The sequence below is a fragment of the Urocampus carinirostris genome, chromosome 3 (genome assembly GCF_059441175.1).
Source record: "Urocampus carinirostris isolate Australia breed hairy pipefish chromosome 3, RoL_Ucar_1.0, whole genome shotgun sequence".
Lineage (NCBI taxonomy): Eukaryota > Metazoa > Chordata > Actinopteri > Syngnathiformes > Syngnathidae > Urocampus > Urocampus carinirostris.
In genome coordinates this window covers 38,759,447-38,776,002 of record NC_142351.1, presented here as the reverse complement: position 1 = coordinate 38,776,002, position 16,556 = coordinate 38,759,447, and the positions used below count along the sequence as shown (strand labels likewise).

The 16,556-nt window shown below is 39.1% G+C and overlaps 1 protein-coding gene across 1 annotated transcript in view; it reads right to left on the bottom strand.

The window, feature by feature from the left end:
• agap1 (ArfGAP with GTPase domain, ankyrin repeat and PH domain 1) overlaps positions 1 to 13,578 on the bottom strand; it is a 115,798-nt gene extending 102,220 nt beyond the window's left edge. The window contains exons 1-3 of the mRNA XM_088331751.1: positions 13,315 to 13,578; positions 12,895 to 13,010; positions 12,616 to 12,829 (exon numbers count right to left, since the gene is read on the bottom strand). Coding sequence (XP_088187877.1) covers positions 12,616 to 12,778 — 163 coding nt within the window. The 5' untranslated portion in view covers positions 12,779 to 12,829; positions 12,895 to 13,010; positions 13,315 to 13,578. The remainder of the gene's footprint in view (positions 1 to 12,615; positions 12,830 to 12,894; positions 13,011 to 13,314) is intronic.
• Positions 13,579 to 16,556: the final 2,978 nt, after the last annotated feature.

Below are 16,556 nucleotides of genomic sequence, written 5' to 3'. Positions count from 1 at the left end.
CAAAATTCCAAATTTCTTGCTTAAAAAGCTAGCTGACTTTTTATGTGAACCATTATTTTACCTGTTTTCTAGATCTTTTGATGATTCACGGCTGCCTGAGGACTGGCTCAGTGCTATTGTCATACCCATTTTTAAAGGGGGGAGCACAACAAGTGCAGCCAACTATAGACCAGTTAGCTTGACTAGCTGTGTCTGTAAAGTATTTGAGAAAATTATCTCAGATGCCATATGGAAATTTATACAGGAGCACAATCTTTTTACGTTTAAGCAACATGGGTTTAGGTCCGGACATTCTACCATGACTAACTTGATAGCTCATTTGAATAATATTACCAGTGTGTTTTTTGTTCACAATATGGCTGGTCATGTTTACTTAGACTTTTGCAAGGCTTTTGATAAAGTGTCTCATGACAAGCTTTTACAAAAACTGAAATGCTATGGTATTAGTGGAAAACTGTTTGATCGGATAACTGCATATTTGTCAAATCGTAAACAATGCGTAAAAACTGATGATGTTCTTTCAGCGTGGTCGGAAGTTTGTAGTGGGGTACCGCAGGGCTCAGTACTAGGACCATTCTTATTTCTGTTTTTTGTGAACGACCTACCTGAGGCCATTCAAAGTAGTGACATCTCAATTTTTGCCGATGATGCTAAACTGTCGTCTTTCTTACCAAAAACCCAGGTTGCAGGAACAATTGATTCTCTCCAAAATGACATTAAATCAGTTTTTCTTTGGTCCGAACAGTGGCAACTGCAACTGTCATCTCATAAATCCTTAGCACAGTCCTTTTTTCATGGTTCTGTTCCACTGTATAACATTAATGATCATGATTTGCATGTTGTTACTGAACATAAGGATCAGGGTGTCACTCTTACTTCAAACCTAAAAAGTTTGTCACGCATATCGCCAAAATTACCAACAAAGCCAATAACATAGCATCAAACATTTATTGACACTTTTACAACAAGAACCCAGCATTATTAGTTCGAATGTTTTGCATTTATGTTAGACCCGGGTTAGTATATAATAGCGTTGTGTGGAACCCTACTTACTCAAGGACATCAACCTACTGGAAGGAGTTCAACGTCGGTATACGAAGCGGATACCTGGGATGCACAACTTGTCATATCCGGAAAGACTACAGAGACTGAACTTGGACTTTTTGGAGCTCCGCAGAATTCGATTTGATTTAATTTTTGTGTTCAAAGTACTGCATGGAATGATTGATGTGCCTTTTGATCAATTTTTTTAGTTCTGTCGTGTTGATGGTTTACGTGGTCACAGATATAAGTTACAGGTGCCTAAACCTACCAGCAACTTGCATGGAAACTTTATTTCTTTCAGGATACCAAAAATTTTGAATTTTTTGCCTGACCGGGTTATTAGTGCAAATACGGTGCAAACCTTTAAGCAAAGGTTGGCAGAAATAGATTTGTCAAATTTTCTTAGGGGAGGGGGCGTAAGGTGACCATATTTGGCCATGCTCACTCTCAGCATTAGTTTTTTTTTTGTGTCATGTTTTGATTAATGTATCCAACAATACCTTCAATAAACATTTCATTTAACGTTTTCTTTAAATGCTAGGAGCCTTGAATGAATGAATGAATGAATGAATGAATGAATGAATGAATGAACAGACGGACAGACAGACGAATGATCGATCACCAGGCAGCAAATGGCACTTAACACTTAAATTTGTCACCTTTGCCCTACATAGTGTCCTTAGTGTGTCCCAAAATTAGTAAACCATTTTGTATGTGTGAACAATGCCAGCTGATGACCCAAAGATGAATAAGAAGAGTTTATTTGAGCGTGTCTAAGAAATGCATGTACTTGCATGCGCGTCATAAACGAGCTGACAGAGGCTGCAATTATGATACAAACCAGAAGATGGCGGCAGCAAGTGAAAGAAATAAATCCATATTCCGTCCAGCATGAGGAAATGATCCTCACACCGCTGGACAAAAAGGCTAACCCTGAATGTGGATCATAGTATCAGTAAACAAGCAATTTAAAGTATATATATACATATAATAAAAAGGCAAACTTTCCAATCTGAAGCCTTCATTCTAAATACCAACAAATGGACACTAACAAGGTGATGTTTGTCAACCCAAGGTGCCCGCTTGCTACCTTCAGAGGAAGATGCAAGCGCATAGTTACACAGAGGACAGGAAGCCTATTTTTATACCTGCATGTGATCAGTGTGGGACTTGCCTCTTCTATTGTTCGGGTCAGTGTCCGGCAATTCCCTTCCAAGAGTGTTTGTAAAACGGGGAAATGAGCTGCTTTGTGCCGCTCCAGCTGCCGATGCGACGGCAATGTAAAAACCCGGCGGAGCTTTTATCAGGGAGAGAAATGTCAGTTCAGCGAGTGACCTCTGAGTACACCCCCTCTCCTGAGTACTACCATGCGCTTGTGTGAAATTACTCACTGATGGTAAGGATGCATCAAAAGCGTAGCTGCCAATCTTTAGATCCGGGGTCAACAAGCCTTGTAAAGCTAAAGTAACTTTTTTTGTTCTAGATAGCGCGAAAGGCTACCTGTTTAATTTATATTCTTAAACAATAACTTATGTTATGACTATGTTGTGACAATGTTTTAACTAGAGCTGCAACAATTAGTCTACATTGTTGACAAAATAGTCAACAATAAAGGCATATAACATGTTTGTAATCTCTGCTGAGTCACTCACGCGCAGAAGCATCTCTGTCCCGAACTGTGACATACAGAAATGACGGCGTCAACATCAAGTACGCATACCAAAACTTTTAAAGTTTGGGAGCATTTTAGCCGGGATACGGCCAAAAGAAGAAAAAAATACTTGGAAAGTAGACCTTGCGCATCATGTCAGTATCTCGGTGATGCACGAACATTAAAAGAGAAAACACTTCAGGCAGTTGAACGAAATGGAGTCTGACTCACCTCAGTAAGATACAGGTAATATGAAAGCCAACACAGTTTTGATTAGGGCTGCAACCACTAATCGATAAACTGATTGAAATCAATATCAAAAGCGTTGGAAATAAGTTTCATCATCAACTTGTTCTGAAATTGCCCTAACGATGCCCTTAGTACGTGTAGAACCACTTAGGTCCAGCAGAAAGCACCCCAAGACTATTGTACAAACACAACTTCCGACCTAAACAACAGTTTCAGCAACACATTCACACCTTCCAGAAAACTAAAATGACTAATTAAGTAAATAAATAAAATACGAATGGGGGATAGATGTATTGTGATATTAAAAATAAAATATATAAATCTAATAAATAATAACAGAAATAGGTAATAAAGTAAAAAATTTAAATAAGAACAGCGAAGATAGATGTATGATAACAATAAAAATGCATTCAATAAATAATAACAGTAATAATTAATTTAGTAATGATAATATGTATAAAAGAAAATATTAATAAAGAAAAAATAATAATAATATAAAACATAAAAACTGGTCTATGGCAGTTTTGAGATCATGATCATCAATATCAAACTGTGTGTCTATATGTACCGTATTTTCCGCACTAAAAGGCGCACCTAAAAGCCTTTATTTTTTTCAAAAGCTGACCATGCGCCTTATAATACAGTGCGCCTTATTTATGGATCAATTTTAAAGTTGCAAAGTTTCCCAACTAACTTGCAGCCGCCGACTACATTTTCCCCCGAACGCCAAGTAGTACGCGGTGTATGCTGGGATTTATTTACCGGCGTTTCATTGGCTAACCAATGTGTCAATCATCATTTGAATCGATCACTATTGGCTAAAGTTGTTCGGAGGTCAAGGGGCGGATCCTTGTTATCATTTACAGGCTGCCATTGGCTTAAACGGCAAACAAAGCCTGCAATTGGCCGAAAAAGATGTGTCAATCATCAGTTGAATCGATCACTATTGGCTAAAGTTATTCGGAGGTCAAGGGGCGGATCCTTTTTATCATTTACAGGCTGCCATTGGCTTAAACGGCGAAACAAAGCCTGCAATTGGCCGAAAAAGATGAATGCGTATAGCATGTGGCTGACGGCATAGAGAAAGCATTTTTTTCTATTCTGTATTTGTAAATATTGTATTCTCCTGGATTTACTACCCTCACGGATATAAGAGGACATTGCCTGCACATTATTATGAACACAACGACTTCGGTGAGCTATTCCGGGTTTTATATTGTCCCTGTATCTTGTTTCAGACTGAACTCGATGTTTCTGTGATAAGCGGTGCCGATAATGGATGGAATGGAGTGTCTATTTTTAAATTAAACTCAATTCCAAGTGTTTATTGTCATATGCACAGTAAATTTGCGAGCGAAAAAGAAAATAGATACTAAGGAATGGTTATCATTTCTTGAATCCCAAGACTTTAACCTTCCGAATGATGGAACGATGCATTTGAGTGACATCTTACGGACACCGCATCCGCACGTGTTCTCGACACGTATTTGCATCTTTGCAAGCTTTCGGAATGTTAAGGGGGTAATAAGTTGGACTGAACTATCTGAATGTTATGTCCACGTTCCCATTGTAGCGCCTTATAATCCGGTGCGTCTTATGTATGTCAAAAATAGGACCAAAAACTATTTTTTCGGGGTGCGCCCTATAACCCGGTGCGCCTTATAGTGCGGAAAATACGGTAATAAAAAAGGTTGCCAGGTCTCTCTTGTAGGGAAGCTTTAAGGGAGAATCAGATTTTTTTCAAGCTTCATATTTTGCAGTATTTCCTGAATCCATCTGTTGTGTCGGAGAGAATGTATGTGTCCACATAAGGAGAATATGTCTTCTCACAAGTAGGTTGGAAAAGGAAACGGCGGTTAGTGCTGGTCTAGATTGGTGCGATGGTGGCAGGACTCCAAAGAGGGCAAGGAGTGGGTGAGGGCAAATTGAGACAACGAGGACTTGTTTGCAATATTGTAATCCAAAAGCCATTAAGTCTGGGACTAGACCAAAAACAAATTTAAGTTATCAACCAGTGACTATTTACATCGGTTGCAAGAGTCAGGCTTTTACTGTTTATCGTAAAGATATTTGACAGACTTGTCTATTTTATTGTTTTATACTATAGTATATTCAGTGTTTTTGTACTATTTTTCTACAAGTACAAAACTCCAATATTTAAAAAAAGAGGAGGGAATTGAAAATGTGTTTTTAAAAAAAAACAAAAAAACGATTCATCGATGAATTGAAAAAATAATCAACATATGTCTATCGATTATTAAAATAATCTTTAGTTGCAGCCCTAGTTTTGATGCATTATACATTTTATGCATGTGCATTTTGCTATAAAAAGAGCTTGACTTTTTACAAGACTGTGCCTAAAAAAGTATTTGAAATTAAATGCATGCAGTCCGAAGAACAAACATCAGATGGTAAAATGTTAAAAACGACAAACGTCAGGTGTTAAAAGTTTGATTTTAAACTTTTCAGAAGCAATAAGTACTCTTGTTATAGACTTTGCAGTTGACCACTTAAGGCACTTGATCAATTGTACATAATATTTGTTTTTAGTTTACAGGGATAGAAAAAGTTTACTTAATTTGAATTTAATATTTTTTTGCCATTCCCTAAAAAAATAGAGGTTTATTTATGGATTTATGTCTATACTGACCGAGGACTATACCCTAATTGGTTTTAGGTATGGCATTTTTATTCAATTTATGTACGAATCCACAGTATGTTCAATAATAGATGTATTTTTCACCGTACCCATTATCTTGTGTAATTATCATTTGCCACGTAATTAAATCAACATCATGGTAACTTTGATAAACCATTTTAGGAGTCTGTGACTAGTCTACTATAAAATCGTTAGTTGCTGCCATAGTTTTTATCAGGTTGTAATTGTTAGAAGTAGAGCTAAATTAGGCCAGTTAGAAATCTAGTTACCTAGAAAATCACAATGATATTTCAGCTGAGCTATTTTCAGAGCTTGTCAGCTGGCTACTCAGCTGTTCTTGGGGGGCTGGGTTAATGTGACCCCAGCTGTAAATCAAGAGTGATTTTTTTTTTTAAACACTTGAAATTCTCAACCTGTTTACAAATAGCTCAGTCAAAATTGTTCGGACATGGCAATGTGGCATAACTGCTTCGGGCTGTTGTGTCTGGAGAAAACACAAACGAGGAAAAAGATACCGATCAAGCTTGGTCGTTTGTTTGTTTGCATTTTGACTTGAAGGGTGAGGCGTGCACCGACCGCTCAAATGTGCTGATAGAGGCAGGTCTACCGTTAGAGAGTCTACTTTTAAAATGTCCAATTGACATTGTTGAATTTATCCTGAGAAGCGACAGATGATCAGGCATTGAGCAAGTGGACACCTGAACATCACCAGCACTGCATAAGAGAGCAGAGTCAGCTGACTGTTTAACAAGCAGAAGAGGATAGTACAAAGTGTTCACATAAATTTTGTGTTTATGGTATAGAAGTGAGCAGCAAAATCCTTTCATTTGTATACGTTATACAACAATCATCGGCCAGGTAGACCCAATAATTTTTCTTCTTTAGCCATGTTTTATATTTATTCAGCCATCACTACAAAGAAAGAGTTTAAGCATTTAAAGTATACTATATTATGTTCCATGTAGTAGTAGCAGAACTTGATTGTGTTTTCTCTCTACCTCTTCATAATATTTGCGAGGCATCGGAAAGTTAGTCCGATTAGTCACAGGATGTGTATAGGATGTTAGGATTGGACAGGCTTATGAACTTGCGTGATTATAATCAGTTTTTTTTTTATTTGTAGCTTATCTGTATCACACTCATGCCTATCTTAGTGCTTGAACTGAACATTCATTTAATTTATATGACAGCTGCTGGTGTAGTCTACAAACAAGTGTCTTAATCCTGACACAATTGAATTAGTTATCTGTCCTAGATTTACACAAATTGAAACATACTTATTTAAGGTTTTACTCCTTTGGCAAGTCATCGCTGCCATAAATTGCTTCATATGCCCGGCAGAGTAAAGGCCCACATTAAACCACACCACCTACATTGGATATTACCGAATCTTACTGCAATATGTATTCTGTGTAGCACTATTTAGTTACTCTATATAACACGCTACAGTGGGCATTTGCACGTCACACTGGGTATTTGTATATTGTATTCTTTTGGCTTTATTATTGTACTGTTCTCAGCTCAGGGATGCTGCTGGAAATGTGAATTTCCCTTAGGGGATGAATAAAGTATCTATCTATCTATCTATCTATCTATCTATCTATCTATCTTGAGCCTGACATAGCCGTAATTGCCCAAACAATACATTTGCTTGATGTAGTTTCTCCTTCATGCATCACCATTTGTACATCTATTTCCATTCATTATAGCTCAAGAGTACAGTTTTGACAATGCCAGTTGATAAGAATGAGTGATATATTTTTCTTGGCCAAGGCATGTGTGCCTTTCACTATTGGAGCACTTAGAAGAGACTTATTTTGACATAATGAACATACAGATAAGGATATTTATATGCACTTTTTGCTATATTAATATTTCAATGTTATGGTAATCATATCAAGACTGTATATTGTCATTATAATTATTACTGAGCAAATAAGCACTGATGTATTGATTGAAAAAGTAAATGTCTAGTTTCTTCAACACTACTTGGAGACATGCTGTATAATGTCATTGTAATCGTAAACAAATATCAAGACGCATATAAAAATAAATTGGAATTTGTGTTCTTTAATACGATCTACTAAATATAGCATGGAGTTGTGTTAAAAAAGTTGTGTCATCAGTATCAGTCTCAGGAAGCAGGATAGTATTTTTTATGGGAAGGAAACATCAGTTATTGGGCATCCCTAGTTAGTATTAACTGCGGTAGAAGTAAGATCGGGCCTAAAAAAATCCAGCCCGACACGAACCTGGCTGCGGGTTTAAAAGCCCTAACCTGCCCAAACCCAAACAATCAACTTGATTTGAGGGACCGGGCCCGAAGTAAACTCGAAGCTGCACTTCGGCTCAGTGAATACTTCAGCGCCAAAGTACACGCGGCGCTGAGGTGCAGTGTTTTTCAGATTGGGAAGGGATTTTCCCCCAATGGGATGCAAGTGAAAAATCTCTCGTGTTCTTCAGCCTCACGCTGCTACATGTCAAAAGTAGATTTATTTAGTCAGGCAACATTTGTCACCCAAAAATTTAAAAAAAAAAAAAAAAAAAAAGGAGAAAAGAAAATGTTGGTCAAGCTCTGCTCCAATTAGGTCTGAGCTCAAGTCAAGAAAAGGGAGGGGTGCCTTGGGATTCGATTGAACAAGGTTTAAGAATCAAACACAAGACTCAGCACAGCAGGGTGGCACTAATTGGACCAGACCGGGCGTAAGAAGTTTTTGATGTTTCTACGGACAGAAAAACACAACAACAATCATCTTTTCACTCACACTTTTCAGACTACTGTGTCCCGTGTGAGTTACAGCTTCCCTACAAGAGTTTAGCAGGCGCATTGATAAAAGCAAAAGTGGCGTTTGTTGCTAATCCCATCTCATCACCAGTTGGTAACAAGAGTAACTGACCCCTGACCTTGGTTTGACCTATGTACTATGCGCTGCTGATTTGATGACTTTACCCCGCTGAAAGTGGATGAGTTGATGCTGTGTTATCTTGTTACTTTGAGGTCCGACCATATATGCTTGACATTCATCCTAGTGTACTCAATGCTAAGGCATTTGAGCAAAATGTCCGCTTACATACAGTATTCCCTCTGTTTTTGCGGTTAATGTTTGGTAACCACCCATATTAGGTGAATTTGAATTAGGAATGAATAAACAGGCTCAAAGATAGCATCTTCCACAGAGCCAACACCACCCTCAAGCATGCAAAATGGTGAAAAATATAAATTTTGCCGGTTGCTTTGAAAAATGGGTCCTCATTTATCGACAAATCTTGGATTTTTATTTTGTTTGCTGCTAAATGTTATCAAAATCCTTTTGATGCACTATTTTTTTCCATGCAATACTTTTACAATCCATTTTACCATTATCACAAATTATGCCAGTCTCCAAGTACAACCATGTAAATATATTTGCCTATCTATCCTTACACACGTCTTACTTTTCTCCTTTGAGTCTTTATTCAGTTTTTACCTTGGAGGGCCATGTCTAATCTCCCTGTTCATCTCTAAAATGTGCAAACAACGTTAAACTGTGTTTTTATCAATTACATTGAAGACAATACAATTTAGGCAGCAGGGTAGTTAGCACGCAGCCCCGTGGTGCGGCGGTCTGGGGTTCAATTCCAGCATATAGTGCAAGTCCGTGCTTACGGCATGCCAAAAATGAGCACAGTTTTTCGACAAACATCAACAAATCACAATTTTTGGGATAGGAACAAAGAAGCACGGTATGTTGATGTTTTTAGAAAGTGACATAAATGAAATCATCCTTTCTTATATGTCAAAAGTTAACTGCAAAATTTACGTCGGTCGTACTTGCCCCCCGATCCGATGGCTTGCAAATGGATTATTTCCTGTGCGAAAATGTAGTCAATGATACACAGATGAGGGATGCTGCACCCCAACTGCCAATCAGCACCCAAGAAATAGTAGGCAGTTCCCGATTGGTATTAGGGCACTGTTGATAGTAAAGTGATGCAGTGATTTTGTCAAGTACGTATATCCATGAAACCTAAAATCTGCAAGCCACCTAGGATACGAAAGTCGAACAGCAAAAAGGGGAGGAAAAGTTTTGAAATAATAAACAAATAATAAACACAAGACAGAATACATTTGTCACGATAAACCAGGTACCTTTCGGTCATCTATTGGCATTTTTTTTTTCATTTGAGATCACCTCAAATAACCTCTCCATCCACTTTCTCTCGCCTGTCTTTTTCAATATCAATTAACAACTGAAACAATGTTACCCTTAAAGTGCAAGGGAAATGAAATCAACTTAAGATTAGGGCTGCACGATTAACCGAAATCGAATCAATATCGCGATGTGACATAGTGCGATAGCGTAACCGCAAACCACTGCGTTTTTTTCAAGGATTCATAGTTTCACTTTGTTATTTGATTGACGGAGTGTTTGGCCAACCAGAATGGTCACATATCGGTGATAAACATTGCCGGCCAATCAGAAGCAGGTTTTAATGGCACCAACCAATAAAGGCGAGGCAAAGTTTACAAGACTCGTGTGCACAACTCTGATAGGTTGGTGTAAGCTGCCAGTTGGCTAAACACCGCATACTCAAATGGCCACCAAAACAAACGCCACAGCTCGTAGCTTGACTGGCTAGATACATTGAAAATAAATTCATGAATTAGACTCTGAGGAAAGTCAGAAAAGCGCAAGGAAAAACTGATCACGAGCTGGTGGTCCCTGGATTTTTATCGCGTCCGGGAATTGACTGAGGCAGCGTTGGATGGCTAAGCTCACAGCTAGGCTAACAACTCTTAAGCCACCACTGCCGAACGTGGCTAGTCACAAACGTCAAATCCATTACCAATAAAGCAGACTACTTGGAGCTACGACTAGTGGAATACCGCTACATTGTGTATTTCAATAATCACAAAGATATTGCAGAAGTCGCAGGGACCAGACTCTAGCGTGTAGCTTGACAGCCCCTTAATCATTTATTTACACTAAAAAGAATAACGCTCCAATTTTGTTGTCCCTTTGTATGACAATAAAGACCATTTATTCAACTGTAATTCTGTTTTTATTTGTACATTTATAGTTGATATTTTGTAACAGTCATATACTCTCTGTCTCCAAGTACGTCACCTCAAGTTATGTTTGCATGCCACCATGTTTATGTTCTCCCCGGAAAAAAACAGCACAGAAAATGCACTTTTCTTTTAAAATCAACAATTGTATCAAAATTGCAATTTCGGTCTGAAAAATTGTGATTGTTTTTTTTTCTTCTTCAAATTCGTGCAGCCCTACTTCAGATTCACATACTACGGCTGCCAGTGCACTATGACCGCTGTGACTTAAGCATTAACATCTTCACGTCATTACAGTTCCAAGTACTCACTTGGCTTTATGCGCACAGGAAAGGGGCCTGCAGGGCAACAGATGATGATGATGATGACGATGCTACCCGGAACATACACAAGCACTTAACGGAGGGGAATTGAATGTCTGTGCTTGGCCCTAATCTGCATGGGGGGTGGGGTTCAGGCTTGCATTATGGACAAAAGGTGCAGAGATTTCAGCTACTGCATTACATAAGTGATGGCTTCAGTCGAGCACTTACAAAAAAACAAATCGCAGTTATTGGTAATGTAAAAATTCAGATTTATTTTCTACTGTTCCTAAAGTGAATATAATGTTCTATTTATTTACCAATTTTAAAGAAGCCTTGAATGAGTAACTCTGCAGGCTCCACACAAAGAACATGTAAAATAAAGAACGAAGCAGTGCTTAACGCCATCTGATGCTTGTCGAGCAGAAAATTCAGGAGGACTAATAAGGACATGACTCATGAAATCTGCATGTTGGTACAAAAACCAATGTCAGTTATTTTGTAATGGAATATAATGGAATGAAAACTTCAAACTCTAATTGGATATAGAACATCCCTTGCAATACTCAGGGTACAACAGCAAAGCAACATAGCACACAAATATGACAAGGACATAACTTAGCCTCATATCTTCCCAGGAATGTGTAGATGCCATTGTATAAATTGTCAATATTAATGAATATGTGGAGTGAAAAACTGTAAAAACCCCAAAAGGAGATGGTAATTTATATACAAAAATGAGACCCCAAAAGCAAAAAAGCGACCATCAATAATCATAAGCAGAACCGAACAGAGAATCATCGACATGCAATCCACCTTGCCCATACTTCTTTTAATTCTTTTTTCAAAGACGTTTTTAAAGCTGAGAGCAACTGGTAATGATTTATGCAAGGGGCTACCAGTTTGATATGTATTTCTAAAACAGCTTATCATGTTACTACTATGTTGTTACTATGTTAGTATTGTGTTGTTACCATGTTGTAATTACTAGAAACTGGGTAAAATCGCCTTAGTCAACCACTAAAACATCTGCCTCGTATAAGGGTACTGAGGGATCTACATATATACATTTTAGGCTCAGATTTAAAATTGTTTTTGAAGAATGTATCACGTATTTATAGAAATGATCATCCCTCTGATTTCTCATGCCAGTTGGAAATCACAGGTGAGCTATTTTCAGAACTGGTGTGCGCCTACTCAGGTGTTCTTAGGAAGTTACCTGGTGCCCGCAGGCACAAACTCAGAGACACCTGCTTTTATTGTACAATGAAACCTCAGTTTTCGAACGCCTCTCAGCTCGAACAAATCGGAGTCCGACCAAAAATTTCAAGTAATTCTTGCTTCGCTGTTCGGTCAAAAAAGTCGGAGTTCGAACGCCGGTACTGCGTGAGTGCGTACGCTAGGGTGCGATGCTGAGCGGCGTACGGGTGTAAATCGCTCTTTTCGTGACCAACTGTTATCGCGTGCGGACATGCTTCGTTTTGCTTTCGCTTTTAATATAGGTGTACGAAGTGTTTTAGCCCCTAATTATGCCTCCATTACCCTCAGAATGGAAAGCACCAGCTTCTCATCCAGACAAAATAAACCCAAACAATCAGAAAATATTCTTCAAGAATTCTTAAGAAGCTTCTTTACGAATTTGAAGCAGGTTCTGTCCTACCTTCAATGGCAATGACGTGCTCCCGGATCTGATTCTGAAGCAAGGGCTCTTCCACTCGCTCCAGGAGCTCGTAGATGGAGTAGATGTTGGGATGGACGGACTCGAACCTCTGGATCTCCGCCCGGATGGCGGCCGAATTGGCGAGGTGCTGTTGGTAATTCATTATTGCCTCGAGTGGTTCTTCCAGAAGGGGGACGGGAAGTTTGCTGAAAAACTAAAGAAATTATTTAATTATTACATCATATTTTCATTTTACAGTTTTATTATGATCATACTCACATCCACTGGGCAGCTATTGACCGCTAAGGGTACTCAGTTCCCGGCGTCTCCCGGCTCCTGTCTCAGGGGCGCTGACAGATGTGCAGCAGCCTGAGCAGGACTTCTCCATGTCTCCACTACCAGAGAATGAAATGAAGAAGACACCGACGTCGATTTCCAGTCGTTTAAATCACCATTTCAAAACCAGTACCAGTCATGAGGAATAAAGTACAACGGGATACAACGCAGTACAACGGCCTTACGGTTAGCTACGGTAGCATTTAGCTGGACCCCGGCTAAAGCTAACTAGCTAGCTTTAGCGCCCCAAATTGGGAAGCTTTGTTCAAAAAGTGTTTTGGGGTAACAGACGGAAGTCTCTCTGATATTTTAGCGACACAGAACATCTGGTTCGGGAACAGCTGCTTGCTGGGACCGTCCTACCCGGAGCAGTTCGATGGGTCTGCTTCCTCCTCCCGAACCCGGTCTTGTTCGTCTCTAAGAAGCTCAGTTTCCAAAATGTGCTTAGAGAAACCACGCCGGTTTCCTTAAAAAATATTAATTCGCCACTTTTGTTCTGTTCCGTTTGGACGCCAGCCCGTCCCGTGTACCGACGTCCATCCCCGGTAGACTGAATCCACAGCACCAATGAAGGTGAACGGTCGTTATTCCCAGCAACGAGCTTCCGGTGAAATTTGCGCATTTCAAAGTAAAACTCTAGTTTTATGTAGATTTTGTTTTAGTACAAAACCTACACAGATCGTCACAAAGTAGTAAAACCATGGCATGGTTACCGACACCTAAACAAATATTCTAAAAGTATTCTTGAAATATGCTGTTATGTGTATTGTTTTTGGGTCATCAGCTCTCCCTGGAGACGAGCAACAACAACCACTTGTCCACTTCCGCTGGAGTTCATTTGACGTCACATTCTTAAAAACATGAGTAAAAGTGTTTTCACACTAGAGAAGGGAATCGCAGATATTTAAGTCAAATTATATTTTATTTTATCGTTGGGTGTTTTCGATATGTGAAATGAAAGTAAATTTGTAAAATATTGTTGTATATAATGTTGTAATAATGTTGTATCAACCTAAGATAGAAAATAAACAATGTTATTTACTTTCATTCGTGACGTGTTTTTAAATCACGTGGCCGTCAATGTAATAAGTAAACCCAAAAACTTTTTCGAAAGTACGCATTTCAGATTTGTAATATTCGAGACCGGGTGTTGGCCTGGAGAGGGATGGACGCCACCAGGCTGTACTTGGCCAGGATACATCACAGGGAAGGGATTCAACCAACCACTTACAGAGTGTTTGATTTTAAGTTCATGTGCCTTTTAAATTCAATAAGCAATTAGTATCATCCGAAATACTTTTTTGTACAGTAGACCCCCGGCATACGACATTTTCCCGTATTAGGAGATGATAGAAATGTATGGTAATTAGCTGATGCCTCCCAAACCCACAGTACCCCAGATAAAAAAAACTGTTAATTAAGTACTAATATACATGCATACTATTAAATAACATCACGATTAAAGATGTGTAGGAAAAACGACATTTATTTACATTTGGTGTGACGTGACATGAGCTGGTACAGTGGAGTTATTGGGTGGATGCAGAAAGGGAAGGAGACAGCGGATTAAAAATAGCTTTATTTGCCTCCTACTTTTTACATACATACAGTACCACATTGTATCACCGACTTGCAAAATCTCTATGAAGCACATTCTGAACCAAATAAAGAGATGTGGATTGTGGGAGGATGTTCAACCAATGGCATATCAGCATATTCATGATTCTGTGATGCGAACCAATAGCATACCAGCATTTCATAAGACATCAAATATTAGCAAGGCATGTGACTTTTACATTCATACACACGAACCCCACAAAGCTTTATTTTTATACTTTTTTGGGGACACGCAAAACAATTGGTTGTTGACATATAGTGTATATACTGTAAAGAGGGGATGAAATAACATTTCCAAATCAGATGCTGAGATTATAAATCATGCGCCTATTTCTTCTCAGCTTGATTACTAAAATGTCTTTTTCTGTCATGTCCTGCACGGTTGTCATGGCGCCCAGCTAGCCCCACCCCTTGACACCAGCTGAGACGCATTGGACTGATTGCTCTTGGCGTACTTAAACGCCAGATCATTGCTTAACCTTGTTGAAAACCTGTTTATGCCTGTTTGATCTGAGTAATGCCTAGATTGTAATTTTGCCTGCCTTTGAGCCTGCTTTGTTTTGTTTTTGGTCCGTTTGTGTGTTGGACAACTTTACTTTCTCAATTAAAGTGACAGATCGTCTACGCAAATGAGTTCCGACTTCCTGCTCCCCGGCCCGTTTCGTGACACATTCTGGTTTCCCAAAGTCTAGTATCAAAAGTTTGCAGCTGGTTGAAATTACTGGAACGAGACTTGACTTGGACAAGAAGTTTGATAATGTCACTCCAATTTTGGCTCACTTCCACTGGCTCTCTGGCCGTTTAAGATGTGACTTTAAGGTTCTGTTATTAAAATACAAGACTTTGCATAGAGTTTCCCCCTCTTATGTATCTGATATGTTTTCTCAGTTTCCCTGCTCGGAGCCTCCGCTCAGGAAATGCTGGTCTACTTGTGACTTCGAGAGCCAAGAAGAAATCTGCAGGCTCAAGAGCATTCTCCATCTGACTTTAACTAAAGTGGAATGCTGAGACAAGATCCGCAACCTCAGTAGAAGTGTCTAAATCTAGACTTAAGACACACTTCTATTCTAGAGGTTATGATTGATGCTGAACTCCTGTCCTTTCCAGGCTGCCTGGCTGGTGGCTGAGTGAGGAAGAAGGATAGAGAAGGATAAAGCACTTGAACCTGAAGCATGTCATTATCTGCCTCAGCCAGCTGGCTATGATGGGAAGCTGGATTGTCACTGTCTTGGACTTCTTGAACAATTTTACACATTACCTATGTTTATTGTTGATGTTAGCTATGATTTGTGTGTTGTTACCCAATGCAGGATCTATCACACCCTTAATGGGGGACTAATTCTTATGTGTCTTCTTTTCAAGGATTCCTATTTCCCTAATGCTGAGGTTTTGAGTTTTTCCTTGCCCGCATGCCGGTTTCAGATCAGGGGATGGTGTAATTGTGGCCTGTGTAGTCCTTTGAGACATGTTTTGATTAGGGGTTATCCAAAAAAATTAATTTAACCTGACTAAAGTGAAAATGTTGTAAGGCGGTATCCGGGGGTCTACTATATCTGACATTTGAATGAGACTACTGCATGTATGACTGTGAAGTGACTGGTTGGCAGTCAAAATTAAAAGGTTTGAGTCAATGCTTTAACTAGAGTTAAAACCCAAAGCAGCTTTTAAGTCTTAAGTCTTGAACTCTGAACTGTAATAGCGCTTTATTGTGTGTCTGCCTTTTGTCTGTTGAAAGTTTAATTGGCACTATACCCTTTGAGTATTTTGATGTGACTCTCTGTTTGTGTGTACCACTTCTAGTTTCCTCTGCATTCCATCTTGGAGGGGAAATAAGCTCATAGCCTGCCCTTCATTGTCTGTCCACATCTGTGGTCGCGATTGTCTGTACGTTCTCAAACGCATAAACGTTCAAATTTGAGGTTAGCGTAACATGACTGTGATGTGGAAAGTAAAGTTCCAACATACGTAGTACCTGTTACTGCCTTCAT